At 38.2% G+C, this 25,070-nt stretch overlaps 4 protein-coding genes across 8 annotated transcripts in view; 3 read left to right on the top strand and 1 right to left on the bottom strand.

Moving 5' to 3' along the window:
• LOC113122213 (tumor necrosis factor receptor superfamily member 11B) overlaps positions 1–15,663 on the bottom strand; it is a 69,645-nt gene extending 53,982 nt beyond the window's left edge. The window contains exons 1-3 of the mRNA XM_026293362.2: positions 15,466–15,663; positions 9,032–9,116; positions 8,347–8,436 (exon numbers count right to left, since the gene is read on the bottom strand). Of these exons, the coding sequence (XP_026149147.1) occupies positions 8,347–8,373 (27 nt within the window). The 5' untranslated portion in view covers positions 8,374–8,436; positions 9,032–9,116; positions 15,466–15,663. The remainder of the gene's footprint in view (positions 1–8,346; positions 8,437–9,031; positions 9,117–15,465) is intronic.
• On the top strand, positions 1,460–13,656 carry colec10 (collectin sub-family member 10 (C-type lectin)). The gene is made up of 7 exons (XM_026293366.1): positions 1,460–1,703; positions 3,832–3,903; positions 8,380–8,451; positions 10,022–10,075; positions 11,094–11,189; positions 12,563–12,774; positions 13,068–13,656. Exons 1-7 carry the CDS (start codon positions 1,586–1,588, stop codon positions 13,314–13,316), a joined length of 873 nt encoding a protein of 290 aa, XP_026149151.1. The 5' UTR covers positions 1,460–1,585; the 3' UTR covers positions 13,317–13,656.
• Positions 14,690–21,404, top strand: mal2 (mal, T cell differentiation protein 2). Its single transcript, XM_026293365.1, has 5 exons — positions 14,690–14,826; positions 16,094–16,500; positions 17,116–17,286; positions 19,549–19,749; positions 20,573–21,404. The coding sequence occupies exons 2-5, from the start codon at positions 16,378–16,380 to the stop codon at positions 20,642–20,644; spliced, it is 567 nt and encodes a 188-aa protein (XP_026149150.1). The 5' UTR covers positions 14,690–14,826; positions 16,094–16,377; the 3' UTR covers positions 20,645–21,404.
• Positions 21,405–23,347: 1,943 nt separating this feature from the next.
• Positions 23,348–25,070, top strand: part of LOC113122566 (protein MTSS 1-like) — a 45,666-nt gene continuing 43,943 nt past the window's right edge. For all 5 annotated transcript variants that reach the window (XM_026293994.1, XM_026293996.1, XM_026293997.1 and 2 more), the window contains exon 1: positions 23,348–23,515. In XM_026293994.1, the coding sequence (XP_026149779.1) occupies positions 23,444–23,515 (72 nt within the window). In that variant the 5' untranslated portion in view covers positions 23,348–23,443. The remainder of the gene's footprint in view (positions 23,516–25,070) is intronic.

The raw sequence follows: 25,070 nt of genomic DNA on the forward strand, positions 1-25,070 counted from the left end.
TTTACTTATTTCTCATTATCTCTTTCTGTCCCTTTTCCACTTTTTTGACGCCAGCCTTCCATTCTTTCTCGCTGCGTCTGCAGTCTCTCTAATCCATGTATTTTTCATCACACAGTGACAAACCAGAAGACGCAATTATGCAAGAATCTGTATGCACGCAGCACTTCTGTTCTTGTGCGTACAAACTGCTCTGAATTCTGTCTTTGTGGGCATGTTGTTTTGTGTACGTAGATAATGTACGTTTGTGTGTGTGTGTGTGTGTGTGTGTGTGTGTGCAAACCTCTCTGTCTAAATTACTTGTGGTCTGGGAAGAAGAGTAAACAAGAAGAGGAGGAGGAGAAGGACGAGAACAGGGGAAAACATTTGCGGTCCTAGAGGTGCTATTCCCTTGATGAAAAAAGCCCCCAGTTGCTTATGACATGTTGCATGCATGTTTAATGTCACGCACTGTGCACTCACCATTTACCCTAAATATCTGAGTTATTTTTCTCTTAATTCTTCTCACATTCATTTCCAGTATATCACAGATAATTTACACTAGGTTGTTTAATTACATTATAACATATTGCATTGCATTATTATGCAATCCTATTGCATTGTATTGTAACTTAAAGGGTGTTTAGTTGTATTTGCACAAATAATCTGTTCCACTACAATTGTTTACCTATTTCCAATTTACTATTGCCAGGGCTCTGGGTAAACGCATGAACTTTGAATTATTATAAAATGCATGATCTTATAAGATCAGATCAGTTATGCCAAGTAATGTGCAGAGGATTTATGGTGTCACTTCCACCAATTTTGTAAAGTACAAATTTCCACTAATGGCTACAGATCATGTACCAACTTAACAAACTGTCAGGCCAGCAAACCAAAACCAAATGCTTCCAGCCATTACGGTCCAATAAAACTGCTTTTTAAAAACATCTGTAGTAAACGTAAAAAGTAGAGGAATGAAACGAACATTTAATGTTTTTTAAATGGCATCCTCTTTAAATGTCTGTTTAATTGACTGTCTTGGTCTCTGGCTGTGTCTCTTCAGTCAGTAGCTTTTCAGATATGATCAACATTTAAACTTGACATCACTTTAACATTCACTTTAAACATCTATCAGGCACAAAGCATCACGTTGTGCCATTTTATAAAGTTATCATGCTGTAGAAACAACTTTTTTCTCTTTTTACTGAAAATGCTGCTTTATTTGAAAGCGATTAAACATAATAAATAATAATAAGAACATTAGATTGTTTTTGTTCCCTACTGCTATTTTTGCTTCGTATTTTACATATCTCCATTATGTTATGAACTCCACATCTAACCTTCTAGTTAAAAAACGTGTAGAGGAATGCAGGACTCTGTTAAGTGTTGTTTGAAATTATGACAAGTGACTGATAAGACTCTATAAACAAGTGTGTTTCTTTGCCCCTCTCTGCAGTATGTTTGCTCATTAGTGCAGCGCTGATCCTCTAAAGGAGAAATACCTTCAGTACTTGCATACTAGCACATGAGACACTTCACACAGCCAGTGTGCTGGTGCTAACAACTACCTGCTAAACCAAACCTATAGTTTGGTGGTGACTGGCAGATGATGGCGAGAAGATGGACGACAAGAATTTTGGTGCCCTGTGTGTTGGCGGCTGTGCTCAGCTACGTCTCTGCCTCTCCGGAGGTCTGCACCAATTCCCTGCTGCCTGGACCTAAAGGTAACTCATATCCCCATAGATAAGCCTGTGTGTGCGCATTACTGCTTATAATAAACTGGTAGGATTACTAAAATGTACTTACAAAACATATTGCTCAGTTAATTAATAACATTAAATCAAATCTACACAGAATTTAAAACTGTAAAACTGATTTACTATTTTCTTTACCATTGTCTGTTTATGTTGTTGTAGGTAAGGCAATTTAAGTTAATAACTATCCTGTTAATCTATAGGAGTGCTAAAAAATGTCATGAGTCAAAAATGTTTGAGTGTAAAACTGTGAGGAAACACCTCTAATGCTTCATGGTTTATAGAGCTGGTTAGGTAGCAAGCATGTAATGTCCTGTATGTTATTAGTTAGCTGTTTTCTACCCCCTAGTCGTTTGAGGGAATGCCACCCCATGTGTGCTTTCCATTTTACAACATCCAGTAGCTTATTTCCCTGCTGATTCAGACACACAGACCCAATAAAACACACAGTGAAGCTAAGCTCCATTCACACTACTGAAAAACACGGCTTTGAGTTAAAAGAAATTTCGAGAGATGTTACTTCAGGAACTAACATTTTAACACCGTCAACAAACAAAATTTCTTCTGTGTACAGAAATGTTCTTTGACAGGAATTTTTTACAGTTTGTGAATGTAGAAAGACGTAAGTTTGACTCTCCTGGGTAAATAGTTTACAGTAGTAGTTATTGAACTATAAAGAGCAGATGTAGTGTTGGTAGGAAGTGGGAAATGTCAACACTAGCATCATAGTCACCCACTAGGAAGTGAGTGAGGGAATGAACCATTGGGACATTTTGTCAGTTTTCCAGTGAATTTTCTGTAAAAGTAAGAAACAATGTTCCATTGTGACAGTGTATATTTAAACAGCTGCCACTAAACTGAAATGATTATTTGTACAAGACTCATCCGAGATACTACTGACTGCACAGTCACTCTTTGAGTATGTGTATTGTCACGTCTCTGTGTCCGAGTGTGTGTCGGATATGCATTTTTCGCTGTTTCACACACTAAAAAAAGATGTCCGCATAACTTTTTAAACAAACATACTTTTATTGCATTTCCTGGTACTTTGACTTCAGCATTTTTAAAGAGGTTTCCTGGCATTTAAACTTTTTTTAGTGAATGTGAAACAGTGTGGGTCAAAACACTTTAGTTCAATTTAATAGAAATATTTGATGCCGGTAAATTTTGAACGAGCTTTCTTCACATAAATTCATCATGCCGCATACTAACATGTTCAAATTAAATCATTTCCAGAAAACATATTTAAAATATGTGATCTGACAAGTTGAAAACACTAGTGAGGCATCACGATAGCAGATCCACTGAATGAACAGTAGTTTCACTCCAGCAGTCCACAAAGGAAAGAAATTTTATGCAGAATCACTTGAAAGTGCAGTAATTTAAGTTAGTTGAAATGTTTACAGAGCCTGCAGAATTTAATAATCAAGTGAGACGGTTCCTAAGTACTCCTGCAGGCTAAGAGAGAGGAGTAAAATCCTTCTGTTCAAAGCACAGCATTTAAGATATAAAGTGCTTTTGGCATCAGCAACTAGGGCAAAATTACAGACACTCAGAAACCTCTAATAATTTTTTGCCAAGAGCTCAGAGCTCTTTAGACCCAGGAATGCTTCTCTGAAAACACTTTTCAGCTCTTTTCAACTCTGAAGAGTACACTGTGGCATTATTTACTTTTATGTAGCTGGTGTTTTTAAAATGACATTGGATGTATTGAACATATATTGAAATGGAATTTGAAGAAAGTTACGTTTCAAAGCATCCAATTTTGATTCAATCTCAACATGACGCTATGACCCACACCCGCAACTGGATTCGCACTGGAACACACAAACTTACCCACTCAAGAGGCGCAAAATATATAGCTCTTAGCCAACTGACTTTTGTTTTGATAATGTAAAATCATCCCATGATAGCTTTATTTTTCCAATATGCAGATTTATCCCCAGTTACACTGTAAAAGTGACACACAGCTGCATACGCTCAGTGAGCAGCGTGGCTCAGGACAGGACCAGTATAAACAGAACTGTGCACAAAAACATAATGGGAAACATCAATCCCCTTTCATAAACATCCTTACTGTCCTTCCTTTTTACTCTAGGGGATCAAGGTGAGGTTGGAGAGGAAGGAGATCAGGGGAAACTGGGCAAGAGTGGACCACCAGGACTTCCAGGTATCTAGCATCCAGCCAGCTATTATATTGTAGGGTGGAAATGAGGTTCTCCAGGCTATTCTTTTAGTTCTAAATGGTTAATGTAAAATAGGACTGGAGACCAAAACAATACCCAACCAATTTAGCATTGCAGTCCTCTAACATGAATTATAACGGACAGTTTAAAAAAGCATAAATTCAATATAGCAAACCCAGTGATATTTTTTCCATTCAGTACATTCTTCTTCCTCATCAAAACCTTGTGCCTTCAACACTGCAAACACAACTCAATCACCAGTGGTTCAGCAGTAGATTAAGGTATGTTGTGCTACGTTATGTTACGTTAGTAGTCGCTTAAGTAGCCCATGCCACCAACCACAAGCAGAAATGAGGAGTGGGCTACTTACATTCATTAAGCTCTCTTTCTTCTAAGGCCACACTCTCATTTTTTTTGTCCAAATGTGTACTGTTCAGACCCAAACGGGTTCCCAAGACTGTAAACAGACTTTGATCAGGAGTTCCCCTCATTATGGTCCAAATAAAATCTAATTTGGTCTGTTATCAGATGGCGGTTGAAGATGGAACAATGGACAAATAACAGCAGAATCACAGTGACTCCAAGTCTGTTATAATGGCACCCACACTAGCTGGATAACTTTGTGAGTCACGGTAGAATCAGGCAACTAGAAAATTGTTTAAACAGAATAAACATGGAAACGAAAATATGCAGTCCACAACTAATGACATAGACCACTTATAGGTGACTGTGTATTGCTTGGTAACATGTACACGCTGAGGCAACTGGAGCTACATGCATTCCTTCTTTTTTGGACATGAGCTTACTGTTTTTCCAAATTTTATTTTGATTTGGAGGCCTGTAAGCCTGACGCATGGCCGTGGCTCCATCAGGCCTTACTTTTCTTAAAATGGGGGAAGAAGTTTGCCAGTGCAGTGAAACAATTCACACCCTTCAAGCACAATTTCCTTGAGCTGAAGAATTTAAGTAACTGAACATGACAGAGCACAATTATCAAGAAGTAAGGCTTCTAATCTGGAAAATTTGTTCATTTGTGTTGATTAAGAAAAGTCCTATCTCTGTGTTTTAACTGAACTTGAAATGAAGAACAAGCCAAGTGTTTTTAGAGGTCTGTCCTGCTCTGTGATGGACAGACAGACATGGCAATTGTTGATGAGGAAAGCAGCGCTGTCCCATTTCACATAACGTATTCCAACTGTGAACTAGCTGGCAAACATACAATGTGCTGTATGGATGCACGAACACAAGCATATAGACAGAAGGAAGCAGATCTACACAGTGCAGCATAATAACTAGACACGTCTTCTTATTCTCTTCAGACGTTTGCTTTATCTAAAGACTTCACACAGAGGACACATACACACACACACACCATAGACACACACTTGTCTCATCAGACTTTGTGAGACACAAACAGCAGGACTGACTCATTTCCAAATGTAGGAATGCATGTATATGTGAACCTTTTTCAACTTTTTGAATAGTTTTGAATATGCAGATGAGCAACATGTAGCTTTAACTACATTGCCAGAATCAAAGGGATCAGGTCTAAACCAGACTTGGAAAGACTCGTCCATGCATTTATCTCCAGCAGGTTAGATTAGTGTAACGGCCTGTTCACGGGGCTCTCAAAACGAGCTGTAAGGCAGCTGCAGTACATTCAGAACGCTGCTGCTCGGGTCCTGACTAGAACCTGGAAGTACAACCACATTACTCCTGTTCTCTCTGCACTGGCTTCCTGTCGCTCAGAGAATAGACTTTAAAACAGCACTGCTGTGTGTAAGTCTCTTCATGGCTCAGCACCACATTACATCTCTGACATATTGGTGCCTTATGAACCATCTCAGACTCTGAGACCATCAGGGACAGGCCTTCTACTCGTGCCCAGACTCAGGACTAAACAGGGAGAAGCGGCATTTCAGTTCTATGCAGCTAAAACCTGGAATAGTCTTCCTGATGATGTTAGACAGGCCTCATCTCTGGCAATGTTTAAGTCCAAGCTAAAGACTTTTCTTTTTAATGTGGCATATGACATATGACAACTGACAGTGATTTATCCAAACTGATTTATCTGCACTCAGTTTCCTCATTTTGATTCTTGCTTATGTATTTTTAACTTGTCTTTTATTTCTGTAAAGCACTTTGAATTACTCTGTGTATGAATTGTGCTATATAAATAAACTTGCCTTGCCTTGCCTTAGCTGTTGTGATTTACTGTGTGCATGCTTACTGTACTGCAGGCATGAATACATATTCCCATGAATACTTTGTAACAGCTGAAGAGATGACGCATGTATTCCCTGCAATAATTCAAGCTGTTTTACAGGAAACTTTTGCTTAATTTTGGAATCTTTATAAGGAATACATGACTGTCTATGTTCTGGTGAGCAACAAAAAACAATTTGTTGTTCCAGGCTTTGTCAAACAACTTGAGCTGTGTGTTTTTTTTTTGTTTGTTTGTTTTTTTTTAAATTATACTTTACTGAGCTGGTAATGAGGTGAGAATTACAGTGCTATGGCGAGTACAGTTTGTTTTGTAACATTCATGCTTCTTGTGAGGACCTGTTGGGGCAGCTACCAATGCAGTACATGTACAACAAGTGGAAAATGTGGTTCAAGCCCTTTATTTCATGTGACCCAGCTAATTTTTCACCCTGTTCTAAATAGCAGAAATATTGGTATTTATTGCAAACAATAAAATCTGACAAGCATTTGAATCTTTTGCATTACTGAAGCTTGAAAACAGCTGGTTTGTTAAAGCCAAAGTCAAAGCATAAAGGCTGTTTAAAATGTGGCTTGGACTTCATTGTTACAATGACAAATATGGCCTTGATCCCCTTTATCCTCCAGCAGCTGGAGAGTCCAGACGTTAAACCAGTTGGAGGGGTTTGCCATTATAAAGAGTGACTGCAGTGGTAGGAAGGACTGTTATCTGGACAGTTTAACTGGCGAGCACAAGCACTGAGAAAACAACATTAATCAACGTTTATAGACACAGAAGGAAGAACGAGACCAACAGATTACATTTCTTGATATGAGAGGCAACAAGCATCTACAGCATAATCACAGTTCGCAATCAGTTCTCAGGTGGATGTTGGCAAAATATTTACTTGGTAACTGTGCTTCGCCAACATTCACACAAAACTATGCAAAAATTGCATACAGATTAGAGTGAAATAGTGGAATTTCCCAAAGATCAGCATGTTACAGTGCGTACCAGTCTTTACACAACCCATGAGACCTAACACCTTCTGCCAACACGTCTCACACATCGAGCAGAAACTCAACATGAGAAAGTGGGAAATAGTAGTGAATAGCTTGTTGTGTGTGTATGGCAAATCTCTCTAGCAGGAATGGGGCCTCCTTGATGCGTCACTTAATATTTCAAATGTCATCAATTTCCAGTTGAATGGTTTCCTGAGGAAATACTCATTCAAGTTCTGGCAGAACGCCTCAGTGTGCAGTTTTCCCACACACACGCGTGCACACACACATTTGCGTAGATATCTTTGTGAGGACCCATAATGCATATCCTAGTTCCTTACCCAAACCTTGAGCATTACAACTAAAAGCTGAATCTAAACTCTCACCCTAATTCTAGCCTTAACCCTCAAACAGACCTTTGCAGGTGTGTCAGGACGGGTCAAAATGTCATTTCTGAAAATGTCCTCCCACCCATGCTACACAACTCAAAGGGGTCCTCACACAGTTGGCCATGCTAGTACACGCACAAACATGCACACAATACCTCTCTCATTCACTCAGATATACATTCTCCATCCTACACTTTCATCTAAGATAATGAGCCTTCTTGTTATCTTGTAGTAGTTCTTGTAATATCAAGGCAGCCAAACCCAACAAAAGACAATAATGACAATAACCTGTAATCTGTAACCGTCATTAAACTACAGACCAATGACAAAACGATTAGACTAAAAACCTGATGGTAATAATAAATAATAACCACAAATGCTTTAAATGAACTCTGAATTGTGCTTAGTGTGCCAGGCCACTGTTGATCTTACCCTCTGCATAAAAATCAAAGAGTCACTGTAAAGAATGACTTTATATGATCAAATAATGAATCTATGCATTTACTATGTTTATGGTATTTCCAGAGGACTTTCACTTTGTCTAACCCAGATCATGAAACAATGTAACAATGGACTTTATTCTCTATCTTCAACAAAACTAAAATTCCCAAAAATCAAAAGGAAAACGATGCAATGACTGTAAGAATGTGGCAAACATGAATGAATGTATGCAAAAAAAAAAATCAAACAAAAAAACAAAGATACGCTCTAATTTATGATGATTTTGACCCTTTACATAATTTTACAGTAAAATTCTTCAGAGAAAATGTGAAGTTTCTATGCACAGTGTGTCTTAAATACCTCCAATCTCCTCTGTCTATTCTGTCTTCTTACCCTCATCCTGTCTTTTCTTCTCTTCATCCACAGGGGAGCCAGGAAAAATAGGCCTTCCTGGAGAGATCGGCCAGACAGGAAAAATGGGGCCTATTGGAGATAAAGGTATAACAAAGAAAAGTCACTTTCAAATTCATATTATTATTGCATACAGGAAGGTGTACAATAAACTTGTGAGAGAGCACATCAAGAGTGAAGTGACTCATATCCGGTGTATACATTTGCCTCTGTTCCAAGAAATGAGCCTGTAATTGTCAACAACAGGCTACAGAAATGCCAAAAACTGTATGTATCTGTGTCTCCTGTGGAGCCCAGTGACTTTGAAACCGCCTGTAAGAAGAAATTCCTGAACTTCTCCTCAGCTGGGACATTGCTCCATCACCATAGATTCAAAACATTCAAATTAGTAGAATGGACATTTCCACACAAATCAATAAACTTAATTAGTCTTAAGACTAATGGAAAAAATGTTTTGAGCCAATTGTGGTTTTGTTGTAAAGTCTATTCTCCCTCATGTTTTAAGTTATCATATCCAAACGTATAAGAATGCATAATCCTACACTATGATGTCAACCAGTTGCCTTGCCCAGAGTGGCTGAAACAATTTCTCTTTACTTTTATGTCCTTTTCCCCTGCCTTTAGGACATACAGTTCACTCAGCGTTCATTTTGTTTAATATACTTACACAAAATGTGGCTCTGCATCAGCTGTTGAGGTGAAGGAATTAGGTCACAGGTTTGGGTTTTCCTTGTCTGCAGCACAGATACCACCTAAAAAAAAAAAGTCTTTTGTGGGCAATGTTGGCTTTAGCAGAATCACACACGATAAAGCATGTCTACATGATCAAATTCATCCAAGATACTGTATAAGTTAGATTATTTTGAAACTGGTTTCCTTTCTTCTTGCTGCATACACAGTCTGTAGTATGTAGAGAACCTACATGGTACTTAGGCAAAACAACTATGAAGCTATAAACAATAAAACTGTGCGATTTACGACTTCATGCAGAGCAGGACTGCTTGTGGCATCAGACTGCGTGTTCCCTGACACTGCCACATAAGCAGGATACCATAGCTTATCTAACAGTATTCTATTTAAAGACCTATGGAGCTACAATACTAGGAGGTGATTTTATGCCATAAATGTTTGCTTTTGACATATTTATAAATGTCTTTTCATAAGGTTGTTTAAAATGTATCAAATGAGTAAAACAAACGAGGCTCAACAGATTTTACAAAGTACATCACTGTTGTGGTTCTTCCTCATACAACATGTTTGTTCTGCAGCCCACTTCCCCAAAATCTGCAACTGCCAAAAGGGGGTTCATTTTGGCAGTAAAGCCTAACTATAAGTGCATATATATATATATTTTGAGAAAAAAATGTGTTACATTTACAAATGGAGGATACGATTTCCCCACATTTCTCTATATTTAAAAATATATATAATATAAAAATCATGTTAATGTCTAACCTGTGAATTATTTTAAATGTTTTATGTGAGATACAGCCATCTAGTGGTAATCTGTTGTAACTACAGCACAATATTAATAGAAGTAGTAGTCAAATATTTGTATTAATAGTCACTGATAGTACTTTTATAAAAATATTAAGCAAAAATAATAATTATCATTGCTGTTTAAATCATGAGATCTATATGTATCTATTCTGTATAGGTGACAAAGGCGACACAGGTTTGGATGGGCCCTCTGGTCTAAAAGGCAAACCAGGTGAGTCCAAGTTCTTGCTTGTGGTTGCACTGTGAGATTATAACCCTATTCTGCTCCCCACAGATCAACATGATGATGTTACAGCAATTTTACCTTCACTGCCATAAATAAAACAAACATATTTTTCAGACCTAAAGAGCACCACTAGACACTCACTATAATGTTCCCTACTGCTGCAAAGCTACAGCCTAGTATTAAATACACTGCAATCTGAATGACACAATAAAACAATCATTGTTTGCATATACAATCTGGCACATCAGACTTGAACTGCCATGATGACGCTGGTATTTAAGTGCTGACTTTTATCTTTAAGTGTGTTTTATTATATTGGCTAAACAGAGGAGGTTTGTATTTCTTTTTATAAAATGCAGCAGAACTAATGAGTTTAAAGATGCAGATAAAGCAAGCAGTGATTTTTTCTATGGTCAAACACTGGAATGTTTCACTGGCCAAGTCCACATATGTACTTTCCTTGTTGAATAACAGACATAAGGCAGAAAGCCCAGAGACAATGGGAGCTGTACATGCCTGGCAGAGCATGTATTTGTTCAATTACTTTATGCCCCCTAAAACTGAGAAATTAAATTTACATTTTCTACAGTGTTCATTTAATATGAATGTAAAAACCACCTAATAAAATATGACAGTCAGTAATTTTGCCTCGTAATTGTTTTATTTCAAATCCAATGTACAGAATACAGAACCACCATAAGAAAAACGTGTCACTACCTTAATGCATATTGCTCTGCTGCACACGTAATGAAACATCAAAGAATGCCTTGCAAATAAGCCAAGTTTGAATAATCAAGGGTAGGGCAGTAAAGGACACATCTGCATAGAGGGACTGTAGACGTGGTGCTGTAGGCCTTTGAACAGGCTCTCAATCCATTTTGCACAGAGAGCAAAGTGGTGCTCTACTACACAGTCTGATAGTTAAATATATTGCGGTTTAGTGTTATCTCCATTCCAGGGAGTGGATTATGTACATACTGAAATCCTGTGCTTATCCTTGCAGGCTCTACATGTGACTGTGGCAGGTACAGGAAGGTGGTTGGACAGTTGGATGTCAATACAGTCAAGCTGAGGAATGCAGTCAAGTTTGTAAAAAATGGTGAGATTTCCACTCCTGTGCTTAGCCTGCGCAACTACAAAACTATTTTTATCCCAATTCTTGGTTACTTCCAGTTACTTCACATCTGTCAAAGATAGTAGAGTTACCATACTAGGGTCCTCCGAATTCTACTTTGTTTACCTCTGTAAAGAAAAACACAATCAACTAGACCTGCAAGCAAGTTTTAATAGGGTCCCAGCACCCAGGTATATTTATATATACACAGTCTATTCAAGCTGAAGGGCATCGCTGTGCTTAGGGGTGGAGCCAAATCCTACTACAGTACTTAAAGTTCCGTAGTAGGCAAAGCACAAATCGTAGGTCACATGGCAGTACTGGAGAAACAGAAAGATATTTCTAACTATTTTGAGAAAATAACTGTTCTAATAACTCGATATTAGAAGATGCTGCAGAGCTTGTTTGACTGGGAGAAGGAATTAGGCTAATATTAGATTTCATCTGTTGTTTCTTCATATAACTTCACATTAGCCTATAATGTTTGCAGGGTTTTTGTTTTTTTTTTTTGCACACAGCAAGATCTAGTTGGCTCCATTCTGGTTCATTCTGTTAATTTATCAGTATTAACAAACATTCAACATTCAAGCAGCTATTTCGATTTCTATTACAATACAAAATATAAATGATTTTGCTGCCTCAATAAATACAGATACAAATAGATCCATTCATAATCATTTAACTACAGGTATAAATGACTTGTCATCACATTTGCCTTAAGATATTACACCACTGTGTGCTCTATGAAAAAATACATTTTTGCTATGGTTCTATATCAGTATATACTTTAGAAATCCTCAGACCACAAAAACAACATCCAAAGTAAATGAACTACTCATTTTACTACATTTTAGTAAACTAGTAAACGAACTACATTTTAACTACTACTCATAAAATGGCTTGTCTTAACATTGTTCTCTGTAGAACATCAACATCGTCTTAGCACGAACCATTACGCAGGTGTGGAGTGCCCTCTAGTGAGAAAACTTTGGAAATACCCAAAAGAAATTGGTTTTTAATTACAGTGCTGAGGTAAACCCTGACAGCATAAAATAAAACATTTTCCCTTTATAAACAGAAAACAATTATAATTTAAATGACAAGTTTTGGCAACCAACCAAATGAACTCAAAATAGACTAGTTTGTATTTCCTAAAGGAAATGCACAAACGCTAGAACCTACTGATTTTTAGTTCTGCATTTGCTTTTCTCCCTAGGGGGCACCATAGATGATAATGAAAACGCAACCAGAAGCAAAATAGTTTCAACACCACTGGTGCTTGGATCCCTAATTACAATAGGAAATGTACATAACCCATCACCCAGTTATATTTTAAACCTTAACCCTGTCCTGCTTAGTCATCTTGGGGCTGAAGGAAACAGAAGAGAGGTACTACCTGCTAGTGAAGGAGCCTAAGAAGTTCAGAGAGGCTTCAGTGAACTGCAAACTAAGAGGAGGGACCCTGGCCATGCCAAAAACCAGCAACACCAACCAGCTCATGGCAGACTATGTCAGCCAGGCAGGACTGACCAGAGTTTATATAGGAGTGCAGGCTCAAAACACAGACAAAGTAAGTGGTCTCCATAAGAACATATGTGTTGCCTTAAGGTAGGAACACATTAAGACGGTTAAACGTCCACAAGCATGCATAAGAATATAGTTACTAGATGAGATGAATCAAGTTTGTAGCTAATTAGCCAATTAACTTGTGGGTTTACTATGCATGATGCCACTACAGTGATATATCATTTTATAGGAGTTAGACTAGTGGGGAAAACTTGTCCAGTTTGTCACTATTATCAGAAGGAGCATGAGTATGAAGGGCAAATTATAATTACTTCTCTCCTGTGCTCTTGCCATCAGGATGGAGCAAGCAGTTATGTTTATGCAGACTCTAGCCCTCTGCAGGGGTTTGCAGCATGGAGTCAAGTGGAGGAGCTACATTTCAGATTATCTCCCACCACAAACTCCAGCTGCGTGGAGCTGCTCAGCACTGGAACATGGGCTCATGTGGAGTGTGACGCTACCATGTTTTTTATCTGTGAGTTCCCAAAGATCAAGAGAAGAGGAGGAGCAGAAAGACAAGGAAGATCTGAGCCTGCATCATCATGAGTCAACAAGACATGCATGCAAAAGTCCATGCTTTGTGTACGTGCAATAATTTTACACATGGCTCACTTAGAAATAAGTTATATATTGTTCTTTATTGTCAGTAGTGGACAGTGGGGCAGATGAGCTCTTACTTGACAAAAAGAAACAAGAATCCAGTTATCCTAACTCCAGAAAATACAACATTTGTCATTTTTAGAGTTTAAAACTGAGATGAGAACTTCAGAGCAGTTTTGGGGGGGAGGGATTAAGCATTTACCAGACCTCATGAGACTGTTTAGAAACTGAAAGATTTAGATTAATCACAATCCAATTGTAACTGTGTGTTTTTGTTTTTCATTTTTACATTTATATGTAATTTTTGACCCATCCAGGAATACTGCTCATGAATTCTCATTTGAATTAGTTTTTGAAGGATATAATGCTTTTTGCTGACCAGTTTCAAAAAGGGTTATTCTAAAAATAAAATATATCTACTTTTCTCCAAAGCACATGATGAGAACGACAGAGTTCTGGATGGAAAAGGATGACTTTTCCATAAAGATGGAGAAGCCCACCAGTCAAGAGAAATGCAGTTTTGAGAATGTTAAAGAGGTACAAATGTGGGTCAAACAAACAAACAAACAAAGCCATGTCTGAAATAATGATATACATTAATAACAACGTTTGTTTTATGAAAATTAGGTGACATTTTTTTAAATGATGTAAACTTTTAGAGATAATGCTCTTTTCAAATGGGTCACAGAAGACAGAACAACTCACTCAGACTGTAACATCACACAGATGAAATAGTCAACCTTTAAACAGAACAGGTGAACAATATGAATACTATACCCTGCACATGCACCTCCAATGTATGAAATAATGATAAACAAAGAAAATTAGCAAAAACTGCCAAATCATGTGTATTAATACCAGAGAAACACGTCCAACATGTTAAACTAGAAAATGGGAGAAAAAACTAACTGGGCTTGTAAACAAGATTTTGACTTGTTTTCCAAATCAAGTTAACCGTTAACAGTGTGATGTGCTAACTCAACAACAGGGCTGTCTGTGGATGTAATGTAGGTTCAGCGTAAATGAGTTGACTTTGGCTGGCATTGCTAAATAGCTTCTTGCGTTGGTGGTAAAATATACCTGTTAAAAGTAAATAGGTCTCCAAACTTTGCAAAGTAATCCTAATAGATAAATAAAATCCAAAATATTAAATGTTTCACAGAAAAACTACAACTCACACCTAATTTGAAAAACAATCCCAGAAGGCTACTTTAATAAAGCCTCCCACTGCAGGCTGTAGTGTTTCCAAACATAACATGTTTTCCCAACAGGTTTGTTTGTGCTGTGTCAGCAAGTCACTGAACCTTAATAAAACCCGATTGATGCAACACTTGGAAACACTTGGAAACATAGATGTCAGTGATAAACACCAAGTTAGCAGAGGTTGGATGAAATAGTTCAAATCTGATGGCTGCTGACAGTAGATCATAATATGGATGGTTATGTCAAAGTTCAGGTAAGAATACACATGCACATTCCTGCAAATATACACTATAACATTGTAGTGTGACTGAAATGGTGGTTGCAGTTATTGTCAAAGGCTTTGATGTGTGTGCTGAAATACAGGACTGACAAAAGTATTTCTGATTAAACCACTGAGCGAAATGACAGTTCTGCATGTTTTGGCCTATGGTGTGGCCTATGGTGTGGCCTGGTTTAGTGGAGCTGCTGCAGTTTATCTTTGTGTCCTTACTACAATCTCAGGTGTGGAGGCTCGGACTAAATACAATAAGAATAGTAATAAATACACGGCAAAACTGTCAGGGCTCAGCTAATTGTGGCAGTGCAGAAATCCTAGTGGGTTCTAAAGTCTAACAGCCCAGTGTCCTCACACAGGTTATGTCAACATTGGCTCACATAACCCAAACCACAGTTACACATTAACTGTGGCTGACATTAAGAAACAGCTCCATACCAACTGATTTAATGGAATTGTATTTTTCATTTGTAAAAGAAAAACCTCCTCAACACTTACTTTTTCACACTTGATGTTTCAGTTCCATGTTTTAGTGGAAATACGGTAAAATATTGGTGAGTCCATTTGTAAATCAGTTCTCTCCATAGCTGTTAGTCTAAACCTTAAACTAATATTTACCTTTCGAGCTTCTATGTCCCTGCACTGTGAAGGTAATCAGTGCACACACGTCCTCGTTTCTTTTCTAACAGAAAAAGCTGTGGGCTCTGGTTATCACTCCAACTATTTGATTTTCTCATTAGTGTTCCTGAGCTGTGGTGTCTGATGGTGGCTGTTCACAGAGGGCATCAAGTGTCCCAGCAGACTGATTCAGTGGGATTAAGAGTGTTGCCTTTAGGCGCTGTGGGTATAACCAAAGTACCAGACGAGCACTAACCCATTCAGTATAAATGACTGTGCAGCCTAACTAAGAATTTACAGTTTGGGTGTGGATTGCATAAAATTCAGAGAACAAGAGTGGCCAATGTGTGCTGCACACCCTCACACCCCTTTTATGACTGTCTTACCAATAGCAAAGAAACAGAGAGGAGCCATAAAAGAACATTTATTAACATGCCATAACCTTTAACAACTTGTTATATCAGTAGAAGATAATAGTTGCACTGTGCTGTCACAGCTGCCATTACTTGCCATCTTGTTTTATTGCAGGCTTCTACCTATTTATTAATTAATAGCTCAGTTAATCGACTTATACATATTTTTAAATTGTGGGTTAATTATATTTACTGCATTGTTACATTTCTTTCAGAATAAAACCTCAACCAACCGAATTCAATTTAATTAGCTCCAATCTGGCTCCAATGAGGACATATGAGGTTTACAACATGGATGCTGGGATGTGGGAGCTTCCATAAGGTCCGTGAATGCAGCACCGGTTACCAGGGAGTGGCCCCTGCACCTGTCCGACCTGTTTGGGGGACACATGACTCCGGAGGAATTTCCCCCGCTGTTCCCGTTCTTTGTTTAACGGAGTCGTTGTAGTGGGAGGCAGAGGAGAGGGGGGACACAGAGACCAGACAGGGACCCATAGAGATGTCGGAACCAGCCACTAACGTTAATCCCGCTGCCACTTCTTTCCCAGCGCCAACTATTTCTCTACCTTTGGGACTGGAAGTATTGAGGACTTACTCCGGATTCCTCGTCTGTTTAGAAATTGTAAGTAACTTATCACTTTTATTTTTATTAGACGTTTCCAGCTGTAGGTCATCGTCTATATACTGTGTGCGTCAGGGATCCTAGTGGTGTTATGGAAGCCAACATAACCTTTATACAGCGTCTGGTTATTAATAATTCATAGATTTTTGTTATTCAAGTCCAGTTAGACTTTAAGTTCTTGCCTAATAACACGGTTCTTCCTCTGTGGTTTGTCAGCTGCTCACTGTGACTGCCTCAGGCAGGTTAGTGGTTATTGCTCATGTTTGACAGCAAAAGTGAAGGCAAATGTGTCCAGAAAAAACACCTGTCTCTCATGTACCAGTGTAGGACAAATGTATCATTAGCAGAGTCACTATTGATGATATTCAGAATGATTTTAATGAGCTCTGGTGTGAGAGTCAGCTTTATTTTCCTGACCTTATACCGTCCAGGGCGATTTCTGCAGCGCCTTCACCTGCTCCAAGCTTATGACTATTTGACTATCTCTCTGCCACACAGTCCTTCAGCTGTGAGCAGTCATTTAAATGCTGGGTTGTATCTGATGTCAAAGCATGTCTTTAACTGCAGTAACAAGCCTCCTGTAAAGTTCATGTGAGTTTCTGTGGATGTCCTCAGCTGTTTGGTGGTTTAGTATGGATCCTGGTGGCTTCCTCCAATGTGCCCGTGCCTCTGCTGCAGGGCTGGGTGATGTTTGTCTCCGTCATGACCTTCTTCCTCTCCTCCACCTACCTCACACTTCTCATCACTGGCCTGGCTGATCGCATCAACACTGACTGGAACTTCTTGGTAAGATATAGACTAATGAGCTCATCTATCTATCTATCTATCTATCTATCTATCTATCTATCTATCTATCTATCTATCTATCTATCTATCTATCTTGAGGTCCCTTCTTGATTAGAACAATATCAAAATGAATTTTCAGATTTCTGAAAAGTAGTACTTTCACAAGTCATATGGCACCATGAAACAACTGAGTGACTTAAAACAGCAATTACATGCAAGATTGCTGTCACTGAAATCTAATATGACTGTCAGTGTCTGATAGTGTAGTCATGGCAGCAGCTGTTGTTTGGTGCATGAAAATCTGGTTCAAAGACAAAACTGAATGTTAATCCTATTGTACTGTAGTTGCAGGATTTCATGTTATAACTGTCTGCATATCAAACAGTGACTGCTCCGTAATAGTTAAATGTCTGCTTATTTGTACCAAAGTACATGAATGTACATTAGTGTAATACTGTAGTAGTCTAATATACACTAATATAACTGGTTTTGCCTTTGTGATTGTCCATATCTATGGTGCATGTTTTCTTTAAGTGTAGGAAAATTGGTCAGTGTCAAAAAACAAGAGTGTCACTGACTCTGAGTGACAGGCCCCTTGTCGTTTTTACAGTTACGACAGTTATGTAAAACAGGTGCTAACTAATTGTTTAGGTTACTAAGCTTAATTTCAGAATCAATTTATTGGATATTTATGTTGGACACAAGAAACAAGAGACAAAAGCATGCTTTAATTCAACAGGAAGCTAAACATAGCTTATAAAGAGTTTCAGATGCCTGAATTTCCCCTTGGGTTTTAATAAAGTTTACCTCGTCTCATCAGATAAGTACTATACTATGTATATGTATACATATTTACAAATATTTGCTAATTTATGCCACTGAACTATTGAGTGAGGCAGCTTATTGATTTATTAGCTCATACATACAAAGTTTTATGTGCCTCGTTTGAAGATAAGCAGCCATATATTCTCATTTTTAAAGAACCTAGTTTTTGACTAGTAATGTTTGCTAGCAACTTTTATTACCATTCTGGTTAGGTGACAGTGTAGACCACAGCCAGGTTGTTACGTGATGGGTCTGACAGCTTTAGTACACAAAAATCAGGCGGCTTGAAGGACTTTGCAGACCTGCTAGAAGTGATTCATGAAGAGAACCTCAGCATTGTTACAAAGCCCACAAAAGCCCACACAATGATAGTCATTTCTTCTTCAACGTAAGTGAGAGACAGCTCAGGTCAGAGTGAGGTCAGGATTTATCATGGAAAATAGGAATCCATGCTTCTAGTAGTCATACACTCAGCCCTGAGAAATGAAAGAAGATGCCTTGAATGCAGCAGAGTCTGTGTTAGTCTGTGTCACTGCAGGGTAACACATTTTGGGTGGTTTCCTAGTCTAAAAATCAGATTAATAATAAGCCTAAACTAAAGATCAGTCTGCTGAAGAAATGTTTGGTCATTTTTTCCCAAAAAGGAACTGTATAAAAACAGTGCAAGTAGTATGAAAGCAGCATTACATGACAGTTTTAGTATTGCTTTGCAGAGCACTTTTAAATCATGCTGTACCTGTGATACATATACTGTGTCTGACATGAGAAGGAAGTGAGAACCTGTGCCGTGTTCCTGTGGTATGTCACTGTAGAGGGCTCTGTGTTAAGTGTGGGCCTTCAGGCAGAGCCAGCCTCGCCCCAGGCTCCAGGTCCTGCTCCCAGGAGTAGCCAGGCGTGTGGGGTTGTTTGTTTTCGGCCGAACAATGAGTGACAGAGATGATGAGCTCACACTAAAACACAACAAAGGCCTGCCTGTAGTCCAACCAGGCTCACAGAGTTGACAACACAAACTCTCATTAACTCTGTCACACCCTCTGTCTTTTCCTGTCCCTTCCTGTCTTTAATCTGTTTCTCAGTCTTTTGATTTTCTTTCTTAACATGTTGATTTAAAATGACTTGTATTTTTATTTTCTCTTGTTCTTACATGTGTTTGTTGTTTGTATCTTCCATGCTATGCTTTACAATTCATTTTAAGGTTTATTCTATATTAGTTGGCCTGGCCAAAATAATAGGTAGCTGGTAAACAGTTCAACTATTATCTGATAATTGGGATGAAACTCAGATGTTGGCCATTCTTTGTTCCCAGAGATTTTTTTCACACTTTGTTGTGGGTAAAGGAATTTAACTTATAATCAGCAAGTTTTCTAAAAAGCCAACTGTAATTATTTATGCTTGAAACCTAAAACTCTTGTAATGCCTTCTGTCTTTTTTACTCAGGATGTGGTGTACCATTTCGTAGCTTTGCTTTTCTACTTTGCTGCCTTCGTGTTGGAGGCAGCAACTACAGCAGCGAATGGAGGAGCCTACATCAAGCCACTAGCTAACAGCACTGAAACCGTCTTGTGTATAACTTATCCTCGGGGCAACATATTCACAGTCCTAAATGACAAGCAATACAGTATTAATGTGGCAGCCACGGTGAGTGTAATGTTGCATACAGTGCATGCATAGTTACTGCGTCTGTCTGAATGACTACAGCCTAATGCCAGAATACTGATTTAGGGTCAGTTGTTGAAGCAGGGAAAGGGAAAAAAACTAAACTTTGAGTTGCAATAGAATTCACATTCAAAGCAATAGTGCACATTGTGTTTCAAAAGGTCAGTTCTCATAAAGGAAACCTAAACTGGATAACACTTTTTCACTTTTGCATGTACCTGTTGATATTATGTCAATGTCACCACCAACCCCTGTGTCATCATAAGGAAAGAGAATATTATGTAAGCCTGTGGTGTCATGCTATCAGTTCGTACCCTTGAGGCCATAAAACAATCTGAAAACAAATCTTTGACAGTTAAAACATAGATTATGTTAATCTGATTATAAGGGGTGCATTTCTGTACTTGCAGAAAAATACTTTGAATTGATGAACATCTGTATGCCGCTGCAGAAATTTCCCCTCTCATGGTCATAGATAATGAAATGTACTGTGTAAGGGAAACAGTCATGCACGTACCTCCCTATCTTTGCATTGTCCTTGTTTACTTTTGAAATATGAAACCTACATACAATAAAAAGGTCATAGCACATTCATCTTTTTTAGCTACACCTTTTAACTACTATTGTATAATTTCTGTTTTAATTAATTTCCATTTTTGACTCCAATTGTCAACTTCAGATTCTAATTGTGTTTTCAGCTAATTATTTAGTAAAACACACCAAGTATTTAAAGTATTTTAAAGTTTTAAAAATGCTCCTTTTTCCTCACCAACTGGTTGACTGTTATTTGCTTTTTTTCTTGCAGATATTTGCATTTATTGTGACAGTTTGCTACTGCTGCAGTATGATCATGGGCTTTAAAAGGTGGCGGATGTAAAGGAGAAACCAACATAAACTAATTTTACAAATGCTTTGATACTTCAGAATGGATTAAAACATCACACCATCATCTGGACATCCACTGAGAGAAATATACATTAGAAACATGTCAGTGATTCAGTTTCTGACTCGCTTAAAACACCTGCCAAGGTTTCTGGACAATAATAGTTCTACAGCAGTTCATCTTCAGACAGACCAGAGTCAAATTCCTTGTGTGTCCAACATACTTGGCAAGAAAATGCGATTCTGGTAATTCAGGAACAGGAATAAAGAATAGCGGTTGTTCAGTTAGCACCATATGAGTTTGAGTCCCTTGCTGCAAAGCAAAGATACTATTGTTTTATTGTTTTGGTTAAAATCTCCAGCAAATATTTATGTGGGACGTTGAGGAAATTTGGTTATTTTTGAGGATATACAGGGTAATGTGGTCATTTGGCAAGATGTAAGTGACACCTACCACCAATTTTTTAAAATCATACTGCTTCATCCCCTGACTCACATTGTCATTGGAGGAAAACATTTGCCACGATACCAATACCACAACAAACAAGTCTGTGTATGGTACTAATAGGTTATGCACAGCAGAAAATTAAGGTGGATGGTGCAGTTTACTGGACAGTCCCTGAATGGCAACATGGCTGTTTTTACTATTCTTCAGTTACCTTGGTGCTAAAAGGCTATAAACTCTCTTTAGATTTAACATGACTATCATTAACATTTTTATGTGGCCACTATTTGATATGTGAGTTGATCTAATAGTTGAATTTCAAAAATTTTAATTTCTTAAAGACCACTTTTTGTTACATTTTCTGTTTTCCAGCATAACTGTTTTTTCATAATATTATAATTACTGTATTTTCTCAGTTCATATTTATCACATAATATTATCAGTCCCTAAAAACTGTCCTGGTCATATATACTGTAAAAATAATACCTACTGTGGAGGGTTTTTGAGAGATGTCATGTGTATCTAACTCCAGTGATCTGCTGATAAATATAACTTGACCAAGGGGTGGCTTAAATAAACTTGTCATTCTTGTGAGCTGTACTATAAAATAAATATTTAATCTGCCCGTCAATTAAAAATGCTTTAGTCATCTACTTTGTTTCAAACCGTGATCAGTAGATTGTTAGTGTACATGTTAAAGTAGTATCTGTTAGTGTTTGATTCATATTTAACTGAATTAAAATGTCCAAATCAATACTTATCTGACTTGAAATATGATCTATTTGTTGTATTTATTTTATACTTTTGTTTGCATTGGGCTATTAAAATGTTAGTATTAATTTAAAATATTTTTAGATGATGATTTTTGACACCTGCTATTTTTGACATTTTGAATGCATTTTAGAACTAAACAAATAAAGGTTCGGAAGAAAAAATGAAGTTGTGCGATTCACTTCCCCCACTAACTACCCAGTACTTATACTTACATATAGTCAAATTTTAAGGCTTTTTCATAGGTCATTGTATGTTGTATTTATCCAGGCCAGTTTTCAATTTATTTCTAAGTAGAAAAAAAGAATCCAATGCAATGTAATGTGTCTATATTTAATCAAATCAGTGCAGCATAATGTCTTATAATGTTTTGAGAATTGTGGGGAGTATATTAGTAATACATTTCCATTACATCAGAGATTTGCTGTTTATGTTGGTCTGACAGCCCTGACAGAAAGGTAAATGCTAACAACAAACAAACAACAACTTACTTGCGTCTGCAATTGTCACTATGGATTATTTTAACATCCCCAGATTGTAAACATTCAATTCAAACTCCCTGTGATGATTTTATGTTGTCATTTTTTATTTCTGCCACTGGATGTCTCCCGTTATCTAACTCTGTATTTTTTTCATATTTATCGTATATTTAGTCATAAATAGCAAAACGCTGACATTTCAATTAAAATGCTTGTAGCGTTTTAGCTTCGTTAGCTTTGTTAGCTTTGTTCTGTGAACAGTAAAATGCTACCAAACGAAAAACAGCAGAGAAACTCACCCAAAGTGCTCGTCCACAAACTGCTCACCTGCATCCCCCCCCTCATCGCAGTCAAGATAAACGCAATCATACCGGAAGCTACTCGGGTTTTCTTTCACAATAAAATTCCCCGTTCTACGAACATCATTTATGTTTGTAAATCGATTTGTGCATTGTGATATAATTGCGGTGTTTTTGTAATATGGGAATATTTGAAATAAAGGAATAGCTCATTCTGTATTGGATTACTTTTAATCCTGCAATAAGCAGGTGTGGAAATGTGCTGCATATTAATCAACCGGAAATGCTTTATTCCGTTACTCGGGCGCGTTTGACGCTTGTTACTCGTGTCTGGTTTTCCTCAGTCAGCGGTGAGAAGGCGGGCGGTGCAGGTTTCGGTGTCGGTGTTTACCTGTCAACATACGAAGTAACGCTACGGAATATTGTGGATTATTTGTAGTTTCAAGTAGAAAACTGTAAAAGCTTGTCTTCACGGCCCGGCCATGGGTATGAGCGGGGCGGGGTAGTGGGGAGAGGGGGATTTAAATTTCTCTTTTTCGTCCCAACTGCTTCTTTTGATTCGTAGTAAACGGTGCAGGCGAGAAAACCCGAGCCGCGTTTGTTATTCGACGTTTTCAAAACAACAGAAACCCAAACACACTGGTTTCTTTTTTAAATTTTTGTTTGTTTTGTTTAGTGTTTTTTTTTTTTAGTTTTTTTTTTTTTGTTTGTTTGTTTGTTTGGTTTTCCTGGAGAGCGGAAGGTGGCGAACTGAAAGCGGCTCACCGAGTCCGGACTGACCGCTGGAGTTGGTCCTGAAAATGGAGGCTGTTATCGAGAAGGAATGCGGCGCGCTCGGGGGACTCTTCCAGACTGTTATCGGAGACATGAAAGTAAGACACGATGAACTTTACCACACAACTTAACGTCACGATATTCAACCAAAAACTGCCTGTGCCAGCTGCTTCACCTCGCCAGACACCAGCCAGTAGCTGTAGCTGCGTTTAGACCAGTCTTCAGTAGATAAACAAGAAATATTTGACCTTTTTATTGTGTACAGAAGTGGCTAAACTAAATGGAATAAGATCTTATATATTAATCAATTTTAATTTATGCTTTGTGGTAGTTATCTCTATGTTGTTGTAATTGAAATAATTATTATATATATATTATTATAGCAACTGCATTGTTATTCATCGGGGCTTAATTTGCCCCAGTTTGAGGTGGGTGTTGCAGCAAATTCTGGGTAAAGGCCTAACAGACATCATCAGTAACCAAACTAGGGGTATGAGTCGATGGTGTCTTTGACAGAGCTTGGCTGATGAGACAATTGGAGATTTCCCAGCTGCCGTTCTTGCCTGAAGGAATGCTGGGAATTTAGCTGTCAGGATAGAAACTTGCTCAGGGGCTTTGAAGGCTTTGACATGTGTAGGTCAAATGTCCAGACACGGAGTCAGAAGGTTTATTATGAATACTGCTCAGACATTTAGCACTTCTCAGTATCCTGAGATTCACTTGGCTAAGTAGTTTATGGTCTTCCCATCTCTTAACTGTCAGGTAGACAGGCCCAAAATACACAAATGCATGGTGTGTTGGTTTTGACTTTATAGACTACATTAAAATGTCTGATTATTTTCTTTTGTTGTCTAACAGATGCATAAAAAAACACAGCTTACTTTGACAGCCTAACGTGTGGGCGAGATGAGTGAGAAATGATGGGATGAAGGCAGAGAAAGCTGTGATGCTGCTCTGATAGTGGTGGTCTCTTCAGGGAGAGAAAGGTAGACCGAGTGATCAGAGACAGAGAGAGGGGGCAGAGATGGAAAGGAACAGAAATGATGTAAGGGGGGACTGGGAGAGAGGAAGAGAGAGGTACTGTAGGTAGAGAGAGTGGAGGTGGTTGTTGGGTGTAATGTTGACAGCATAACATGACATTCCTCATGCCCCTGACAGGAGTAGCACATCAGTGACAAACATGTGCTCATGCCACAGTCATCATCATTTTATCTTGTGCAGCTTCGCTGTCATGCTTAGCTTCCTCTTTTCAGTGCATTAGGCTACTTGTTCTCTGTTAGTTTGGATAAAAGGCTCTTCAACTATTTTCAGTCCAGGACCTGATTTAAGTAAATTTAGAGTCCCATTGGGAACCAGGCTCATTATACCATTGTATTATTGCTCTTGTTGTGTGGGGATTTTTCCATAAAAAGGCCCTGACCCATTTTGCAGCCTAACATATGCAGGGCATGATGGTAATATCTGTTTTCCCATTAATAGATAGTGAATCAAAATTGGAGCAAAATCAAACCCAGTTGTTTGAGTGTTTTCATCAAGAGCCTAGATTCTGGTGCCCTAAGGTCTACTGGCAGCAATAAGCCAGAACATATTTTCAGGTTGACGTAATTAAGTGACATGTATGGGAAAACATATGCTTAGGTTAGCTCTGTTTAG

The sequence above is a fragment of the Mastacembelus armatus genome, chromosome 16, assembly GCF_900324485.2.
Source record: "Mastacembelus armatus chromosome 16, fMasArm1.2, whole genome shotgun sequence".
NCBI classification, from domain to species: Eukaryota; Metazoa; Chordata; class Actinopteri; order Synbranchiformes; family Mastacembelidae; genus Mastacembelus; species Mastacembelus armatus.

Excerpts from the sequence above, each read along its gene's own strand:
- colec10 (XM_026293366.1), top strand. The coding sequence starts at position 1,586 with ATGATGGCGAGAAGATGGACGACAAGAATTTTGGTGCCCTGTGTGTTG. Across the intron at positions 11,190-12,562 it reads AGTCAAGTTTGTAAAAAATG|TCATCTTGGGGCTGAAGGAA; the intron begins GTGAGATTTCCA and ends TGTCCTGCTTAG. Across the intron at positions 12,775-13,067 it reads AGGCTCAAAACACAGACAAA|GATGGAGCAAGCAGTTATGT; the intron begins GTAAGTGGTCTC and ends TCTTGCCATCAG.
- mal2 (XM_026293365.1), top strand. The coding sequence starts at position 16,378 with ATGTCGGAACCAGCCACTAACGTTAATCCCGCTGCCACTTCTTTCCCA. Across the intron at positions 16,501-17,115 it reads TCCTCGTCTGTTTAGAAATT|CTGTTTGGTGGTTTAGTATG; the intron begins GTAAGTAACTTA and ends GGATGTCCTCAG. Across the intron at positions 19,750-20,572 it reads GTATTAATGTGGCAGCCACG|ATATTTGCATTTATTGTGAC; the intron begins GTGAGTGTAATG and ends TTTTTCTTGCAG.